Source organism: Lepidothrix coronata, unplaced genomic scaffold, assembly GCF_001604755.1.
Source record: "Lepidothrix coronata isolate B3197 unplaced genomic scaffold, Lepidothrix_coronata-1.0 Scaffold20, whole genome shotgun sequence".
Taxonomy (NCBI): domain Eukaryota; kingdom Metazoa; phylum Chordata; class Aves; order Passeriformes; family Pipridae; genus Lepidothrix; species Lepidothrix coronata.
The window spans coordinates 7,948,306-7,956,859 of NW_016690200.1; the positions used below are offsets into that span (position 1 = coordinate 7,948,306).

At 51.6% G+C, this 8,554-nt stretch overlaps 1 protein-coding gene across 1 annotated transcript; it reads left to right on the top strand.

The window, feature by feature from the left end:
* The first annotated feature begins 267 nt into the window (after window positions 1-267).
* On the top strand, window positions 268-8,243 carry LOC108493842 (putative uncharacterized protein DDB_G0281733). Its single transcript, XM_017807726.1, has 13 exons — window positions 268-348; window positions 435-461; window positions 1,117-1,161; window positions 2,152-2,220; window positions 2,307-2,402; window positions 2,629-2,655; window positions 2,775-2,828; window positions 3,762-3,833; window positions 5,465-5,524; window positions 5,709-5,744; window positions 6,499-6,534; window positions 6,789-6,824; window positions 8,207-8,243. The coding sequence occupies exons 4-13, from the start codon at window positions 2,201-2,203 to the stop codon at window positions 8,241-8,243; spliced, it is 474 nt and encodes a 157-aa protein (XP_017663215.1). The 5' UTR covers window positions 268-348; window positions 435-461; window positions 1,117-1,161; window positions 2,152-2,200.
* Window positions 8,244-8,554: the final 311 nt, after the last annotated feature.

The window sequence follows — 8,554 nt, forward strand, 5'->3', positions numbered from 1 at the left end:
CCCTCCCAACCAGAAATTCCTTCCCAATATCCCATCTAGCCCTGCACCCTGCCACTACACCCAACTAAATTACTGGAATTAAGGAAGAGCTCCAGCAAAGAATCCTCTTGGGATCTTCCTGGTTGGATTTTGAAAATCAGGCCAAAGGGAACAAACGTGTTTTATGTGCATGCTCTGGAATTTTTGGGGATGTTCCCAAGCATTCCAGGAAGAGTTTGAAGATCCAAGGCAGTGACTTTTCCATGCTGTTTCTTTCCCTACCTTTAGGGACTCCCTGGGAAGGATGGAATTCCCGGGCTGCCGGGCAGGCCGGGCCGGGTGGGTCCTCCCGGTCCCCCCGGAGTCACGGTGGGTGTTTGTTTGGACTGACTTTGTCACAGTGTCACTTAGGAGGGAGGGTGGCCCTCAAATACCTCCCTCTCCCTGTTTTCCAGGGTATTCCCGGCGTCCAAGGCGATGTTGTGAGTATTTGGAATCATGGAATGGTTTGGGTGGGAAGGGACCTTAAAGATCATCCAGTTCCAACCCCAACACCTCCCACTATCCCAGGTTGCTCCAACCTGCCCTTGGACACTTCCAGGGATCCAGGGGCAGCCACAGCTTCTCTGGGAAATCCATTCCAGTCCCTCCCCAGCCAGCAATTCCTTCCCAATATTCCATCTAACCCTCTGGCAGTGGGAAGCCATTCCCTGTGTCCTGTCCCTCCAGGCCTTGTCCCCAGTCCCTCTCCAGCTCTCCTGGAACCTCTTTAGTCCCTGCAAGGGGCTCCAAGGACTCTGTGGCCCCATTTGGAACTGGAATTTGGGGCTGGGCTCTGCCAGGAGCATCCAGAGCTTTGTTTGTCCACCTGTATCCAGCATTTCCCTTGACTGGGAATGATTAAGCTGGAGAGAGACTTGGAAGCACTGAGGGTGGATCCTAAACCCCCTCATTTCTGAAAATCATGGAATGGTTTGGGTGGGAAGAGACCTTAAAGTCCATCCACTTCCAACCCCAGGAACACTTTCCACTATCCCAGGTTGCTCCAACCTGGCCTTGGACACTACCAGGGATGGAGCATCCATGGTCTTGTGGGTGATTTCCTGTTTAACCTTCAGAATCTACTTCTAATTCCAGGGATCTCCCGGCTATCCGGGCCCGGCGGGGCCAAAAGGAGACAGAGTGAGTTTCATTCCCGGGTTTTATTGGGAAAAAAAAGCTATTTTGGAGCTCTGATCCCTGTTTTCCAAGCACTTCCACAGTGATCTTTGGTGAACATCAACTTCTAAGCCGGGTCTAACTTCTAATCTTCACCTGGGGGACTTCTCCTTCAGTTTTCCAAGGAGGAATTTTCTGTCTTTGTGGAGAAATCCCAGGACTTGGCACATTTAATTGGCTGTTCCCAGAAGGAGGTGGGACTTGGATGGGTCCTTCTTCCCACCCGAGTTTCCACCAGGAACAAACCCGTTGTTCCTGCATTTGGGGCATCAAAATGTTTGGATATCCCAAAAATTCTTCTTATCCTTCCCTTTTCTCCCAGAGCAATCCCAGGAGCTTCTTATCCTTCCCCTTTCTCCCAGTGCAATCCCAGGAGCTTCTTATCCTTCCCCTTTCTCCCAGTGCAATCCCAGGAGCTTCTTCTCCTTCCCCTTTCTCCCAGTGCAATCCCAGGAGCTTCTTATCCTTCCCCTTTCTCCCAGTGCAATCCCAGGAGCTTCTTATCCTTCCTCTTTCTCCCAGTGCAATCCCAGGAGCTTCTTATCCTTCCTCTTTCTCCCAGTGCAATCCCAGGAGCTTCTTATCCTTCCTCTTTCTCCCAGTGCAATCCCAGGAGCTTCTTATCCTTCCCCTTTCTCCCAGTGCAATCCCAGGAGCTTCTTCTCCTTCCCTTTTCTCCCACTGCACATTCCTGCTCCTTCCCTGCATCCCCCTGATCTATCAGCATGACTGAAAACCGGGAATGGATCCTGCTGAAATCCAACCTCCTTTTTTTCCCCCCCCTCTGGAATTAATTTTCTTCCAAGCCAACAAACAAATCCCGTGTCCTGGCCACGCGGTTTTGCTGCCAAAGGAGATGGTTTGGGTTTAACTTTGCTTTCCCTGCTGATGGAATCGCCCCTAAATCATCAAATTCCCGGATTTCCCAACGTTTCCTCCCACCTTTGTCCGCAGGGTGAGCCGGGATACGTCCTGGGAGGAGTGGAGGTGATTCCCGGCCGGAATGGGCAGCCGGGCCCCCCTGTGAGTATCAAGCCTGGAGGAGAAGCAAAAGGAGAGATGGGAGAGATCCCAAATCCCTTCCCTCTCCTGGTTTTCTCTCGTTTCAGGGACCCAAAGGGCAGCCAGGTGTTCCTGGGGCGGCAGGACCACCGGGATCACCAGGAATGCCGGGACCACCGGGGCCTCCAGGGATCTCCATCAAGGTGAGAGAGGGGGGTTGAGCCTTGATGTGCCCCAAGAAGAGGGGACCTGACCCCAAATCCTGCAGGTTGAGGTGTCTGGACCCCTCTGCCTTCCCATGGGGGTGGGAATTTTGGGTTTTTGGGCTCGTCAGGCCCCAGGAGCGTTTTTTTTATGGGATGAAGTTGGGAGAGGAACCTCTTGAGGTTCCACATCCCAGGTTGATTGTCCTTGTCCTTCGTGTTTCAGGGCAAACCAGGAGATGCAGGAGCCAGGGTAAGTCCTGAGGTTCGCCTTGGTGATGATGAAAAGCCCCTTTTTCCTCATTATTTCCACCAAACTTCCCGAAAATCCATGGAAATCCGCCAAGTGAGAGTGTGCTGTGCTCCCTGCAGGGCCCTCGGGGGAGGAGCGGCCTCAAGGGGGACAGAGGAGGCCCAGGAGAGCCGGTGAGTGGTCCAGGGATGGCTCCAGGAGCTTGGGAAGAGCTGCCCAGCCACGGTGGGAAGGGGGTTGGTGGCCTTGGAATGTCCTCCGGAACGAGGGGTGGGTGTAGAGGGACAATTTCTGCTGCCAGATCTCCTGCTCTTCCTCCTGGAATGGAGCTGAGTGTGACCCTTCTCCTTCCCAAATCCCACCTCTCCTGGGGTCAGGAGCTCAGGAAAATCCTGGGACAGATCCAGAGGAAGGAGAGAAGGTGGGACAGCAAACCAGGCAGCAGATTTCACAGAATCCCGGGATATTCTGAGTTGGATCCACAGGGATCATCACCCTGAGCAAGAGAGGTGGTTCTTCCCAGAAGAAGTTCCACAGGGATGTTTGGGAATGTGGGAGGTTGGAGCTGAAGGGGAGAAAAGAGAATTTAAAAGGTTCAGGGAGGACTAGATAAGAAATAAAAGATAAGAAATAAAAGATAATAATAAATAAAAGATAATACTAGTAAGATATTTAGATAATAATAAAAGAAAAGAAAATTTGGGAAATCCCTGGATTACAAAAGGCTCAAACCCGAGGGACTACTGAGGGATCATGTCCATGTCCTGTTCCTGCTCCTTCCCAAGTTTCCTGTTCCTGTCCCTCATGATCCATGGGGCCTTTTTTCATTCCCATTTCCATGTTGTGGAGCTGTATCCCATGGATCAGCCCTTTCCACGGATTCTCTTCCCATCCAAGCCAACACCTCTTTATTTTCCCTTCCTCAGCAAAGCCAGTGATCCGTAAGTCATTTATGCAGGAAAAGGGAATTTGGGAACACCCTCTAAACCCTCAGTTTAGGGTGAGAATATCGGGGGAGATGTTTCTCTGCTCATGTTTTTTGCACTTCAAATTGAACCTTTTCGGGCTGGAAGGGAAAGATTTGAGACTGGATCTTCCTTTTTTAGGGAAAACCTGGTTTGCCAGGCCCTGTGGGGCTCCATGGAGTTCCTGGACTTCCTGGACCACCGGGAGAAAAGGTCACATCCCACATCAGATGTTCCCTGAATCCATCGGCCCCAGGGGGAGCTGAGGGCAGGGAGCCCAAGGAACAGCATGGGGGAGTTGTGGGAAGGCAGGTTGGGATCTCCCAACGTTCCTGGAGCAGCCAAACGTTCCCAGAGAGAATTTCTCCCCCTCCTGGGGGAGGAGCTTTCCCCAAGGGAATGATCAATAATCCTTGTTCCAGCAGCTCCCTCACCCCGATCCTGTGGGACCTGGGCAGGGAGGGCAGAGCTGGTCCCCAGGGTGTCCCCTGTGCTGCTGGAAGGGAACTGCTTGGATTTCCCAAATCCCAGCCGGGCTCAGATCCAGTGGATCCCTTTGTTGGAGACTAAAACTCGACTCAGGGCTCAGTTCTGGGGCTTCAGCTGCTCCCTGTAGACTTAGACCCAGCCTAGAGCTTGGGGAAAGGCTTAACTGAGCTGAACTGCTGGTTTTGGGGGTTCCTGGTGCTCTGGGCTCATCCCACACCTGACCGGGGGATCAGGATATCGAGGGATTGGGATACTCACTGTTGGCTGGCCCCCAGGATATCTTATAGTGGGTTATCCCAGGAAGCCTCTTCCAGGAGAGCTTCAAGCTGCTCCCGGCAGTGTCGGTGACCCTCAGGTCCTGGATGGGCTGGGATTCTGCAGGAGGGGCTGGAGAAAGGAACCAGGGGGAGATGGCTGAGGGAACAACCTCAAGGTGGAAGGGGCAGAGCCACAAATCAAGGAATTCCCAAATCAAGGAATTCTCAAAAACTCAAGACCCCAAGTTGGAAGAGGCAGAACCACAATTAGCTCCCAAATCAAAGAATTCCCAAAATCTCAGGATTCCAGGTTGGAAGGGGCAGAGTCACAAATCAAGGAATTCCCAAGTCAAGGAACTCTCAAAACCTCAAGACACCAAGTTTGGGAGGGGCAGAGCCACAAATCAAGAAACTCCCAAATCCTCAAGATCCCAAGTTGGAAGGGACAGAGCCACAAATCAAGGAATTCCCAAATCAAGGAACTCCCCAAACTCCAAGACCCCAAGTTTGGGAGGGGTAGAGCCACAAATCAAAGAATTCCCAAATCAAGGAATTCTCAAGAACTCAAGACCCCAATTTGGGAGGGGCAGAGCCACAAATCAAGGAACTCCCAAATCAAGGAACTCCCAAAATCTCGAGACCCCAAGTTTAGAAGGCGGCAGAGCCACAAATCAAGGAATTCCCAAAACCTCAAGACCCCAAGTTTGGAAGGGGGCAGAGCCACAAATCAAGGCATTCCCAAATCAAGGAATTCCCAAAACCTCAAAACTCAAGGCTCAGGGCTCAGTTCTGGGGCTTCAACTGATCCCTGTAGACTTAGACCCCGCCTAGAGCTTGGGAAAAGGCTTAACTGAGCTGAACTGCTGGTTTTGGGGGTTCCTGGTGCTCCGTGCTCATCCCACACCTGACCAGGGGATCGGGATACCGAGGGATCGGGATACTCACCCCGGGATATCCCGTGGCAAACATTTCCAGAGGGAATTTCTCCCCTCCCGCTTCGTGGGGAGAGCTCCGAAGCAGATTTTGGGGAGGGGACAAAACGCTCTGGGACAGCTTCGGGAAGCGGCTTTTCCTGAGAATTCCGCGCTTGCCTCGCAGGGGACGGCGGGAACGGGAATTCCTGGCGCTCCAGGCTCCAAGGGGGAAGAAGGAGAGCAGGTGGGTCGGGAATTTTGCGGCAAAATTTGAATTTAAAGTCCCCCTGGAGGCTCCAGCATCTCCAAAGTCTCCTCCAACACCAGGATTTTTCCTGGAAGGTGAATCTCCTGTGGGAATGTGGAGAAGAGGGGAAAATGTTGGGATTTAAACTCAGAGCTTTCCCCGTTTCTCCCGTCGTTTCCAGGGGCCGATGGGACCTCCGGGAGCACCAGGACCAAAGGTAGGCACTGAAATCCCGAATTCCTGTCCCTGGTTTCAGGTGCCAAGGGAGTTTTTTATCCCTAACCATCGTCAGGGGCTGTGGGAATCAGGGAATCGTGGAATAGCTCGGTTTGGAAGTGACTTTCCAAGGTCAAGGAGATCTTCAACTGGTCCTTTCCAACCCAACCCCGACCCTTTTTTTTTTTCCTCAAAAAAGCAAAGAAAGGGGATAATTTTACACACCAGCACTTCCCTGGACTGTGGAATTCCGACTGCAGAGACCTGGGATAGGGTGGGAAGATGGGATATTTTAATAAAATAATATATATTTTAATAAAATAATAAATGCCACTTTTGCAAGACCCCCCCCTAGAGAACTGTAGAATTTCACCCCAAAAGTGGTTTAGGAGGCAAATCGTCTCCCACCTAAATTTGGGAACGCCTCCCTCCGAACATTCCAGGCCCGGATTCCACTTTCCAGCAGGGAAATTCCAACCCTGTGAGAGGTGATCCCTCATCCTTGATGGATTTTCCCTGGGATGGGACCGCCCCGCGCTCCTGGTAGTTGGAAATCAAAGCTTTCCCGGGCTTGGGAATTCCCATTTTTCAGCCAAGAGCCCTGTCTGGAAAAAATATCTTGGAATTAGTGGGAAAACTGGAGGCTGAAGAGCTTCATCCTCCTCTCCCTCCCTCTTCCTGGGAGAGTCTCCCAAAACCGGGAGCAAAAGCGTGGAATCTCTCTTGAATCCGGCGGGATTTTTGGTGTCTTCCAGGGAATTCCAGGAGCTCCGGGGCAGAAGGGAGAGCAAGTGAGTGAGACAGGAAGAGGGAGCAGCTCAGCTGGGGGTATCCCGACTTTTTCCCAGCTGGATCCCAGCTCTTGGAAGCTCAGCTTGGTGGGTGAAACCACCGGGAATGTCCTCGAGCTCGGCGTCTCCTCCGATCCGCCTCGCGCTTCCCAGATGAGTTGGGAGCGGTTTTAAGGGAAGGACGGAGGGGGAAAAACAAGGAGAAGGAAGTTGCTGTCACCCCACATTCCTCTGATGTCCTTTTTTCCTTGCAGGGAAACCCGGGAATTCCAGGTGCTCCGGCTGTGGGGGTAACTATGAGCGGGATCACAGACCTTGAGTCACCCCCATGGAGCAGGAGGGATGCATCCCAGAATTTCAGGAATAACCCACAGGCCTTTTCCATGATCTTCCAGCCAACTCCCTCACTCCAATCTTCGTATTCCCAACCCTTCTTTGTATTCCCAGCCCTTTTTTTTCTTGGTATTCCCAGCTCCTCCTCAAAGGAGCTTCCTGGAAAATCCTTCCCTGGAAAATCCTACAGGGTGACACGAGAGTGCAAAATTCCACCTTTTTTGGGGTTGTTGGGAAAGTCATCCAGTTATTAATCAGGAAAAAAAAAACACTGGGAAACTTTAAATTCCCATTTTCTCCCGTGGATCACCCACGGAATGGGAGCAGGACGAGGAGACGATGGAATCACTTCTCCAGGCTCTGAATTTTCCCCAGATCGATTTCCAGGGAATATTTATTACCCAGTGGGGTTTTTTTTTCCAGGTTTTCCAGCCCTGAGGCAAAAAAAGGGGGGAGAAATTCCCGCACGAGGGAAAGAAAAGACCGGATTTGGATGACGAAGTTGTTGGAGATCATTCCATGTTGGTCTTTTTTTTTCCAAGTAACAAAAAAATGGGAGAAGGGAATGTTTTCCTTGTGCTCCAGGCCTGTCCCTCTGATCCAGCTGCTCCTGGAGCTGCTCTGGATCCTGCTGGAGAACCCTCAGGGGTGTCCCATCCAATTCCAACTGGACTTCCATCCGGGAATGGGACCACCCTAAGGGACTGGGAGCGCCTCCAGTGTCCTGGAGGATGTTTTTGGAGGAGCAGGAATTCCCTGTGGGAAGGTCTGGGTGTGTCACCCAGAGCAAGAGAGGTGGTTCTTCCCAGAAGAAATTCCACAGGGATGTTTGGGAAGGGGTTGTTGGCCTTGGAATGTCCTCTGATGGGTGTATAGGGACAATTTCTGCTTCCAGAATTCCTGCTCTTCCTCCTGGAATGTGACCCTTCTCCTTCCCAAATCCCACCTGCCCTGGGCTCAGTGACCCTTCTCCTTCCCAAATCCCACCCTTCTCCTTCCCAAATCCCACCTCCCCCCCGGGAAGGAAGAGCAGGAGGACGTTTGGACGAGCAGGAATTCCCAGTGGGAAGCTCTGGGAGCGTCACCAAAAGCTCTTTCCTGGGAGGGGTCGTCGATCCCCGGAGCCAAAACCTCCGGCGGTTCCGTGGGGGATTCTTCCCGAGCTTCTCCTGGTAAATCCCAAATTTTGGGAATTTTGGGGGGTTTGTGGAGCCCTTTCTGGGTTTCCTATCCCATGATAAGGCTGAGATTCCTTTGCCCGGGAAAACAAGGAACACGGAAGGGAGATCCTTTTTTTTCTTTATCCCAAAGAAAATCTGGGATTTCTCTTCCTCCTCAGGTTTTGGGACCTCCAGGCAAGAAAGGGGCCAAGGTGAGTTCATTATCCAGGAACTGGAAGTGCCCGAAATGTCGGGATCTGCGCCTGGAAAAGGGAATGTTGGGCCATGGGGGGGTTTATTAATCCTATTTTTCTTGGGATTGCTGGAAAAGAGAGGTTGGAAAAGCGGGAATAATCTGATTCTGGCGGGGGGGGGTTCCGGCTTTTAATCACATTTTGGGACTGGGGTGGTTTTTCCAGCCCTGATTTGTGGGGAAATTTGGGATTTCCTTGTGCTCTTTTCCCAGGAAAAGAAGTATAACTATAATTGAAATTATAAAATTATTATATACGAAATTATAAAATTAT

What these genes read in the sequence shown, in the direction of transcription:
- LOC108493842 (XM_017807726.1), top strand. Translation starts at nt 2,201, where the DNA reads ATGGGCAGCCGGGCCCCCCT. An exon ending in CTGGACCACCGGGAGAAAAG is followed by an intron (nt 3,834 to 5,464) that starts GTCACATCCCAC and finishes CTTGCCTCGCAG; the next exon opens with GGGACGGCGGGAACGGGAAT. An exon ending in CGGGAGCACCAGGACCAAAG is followed by an intron (nt 5,745 to 6,498) that starts GTAGGCACTGAA and finishes GGTGTCTTCCAG; the next exon opens with GGAATTCCAGGAGCTCCGGG.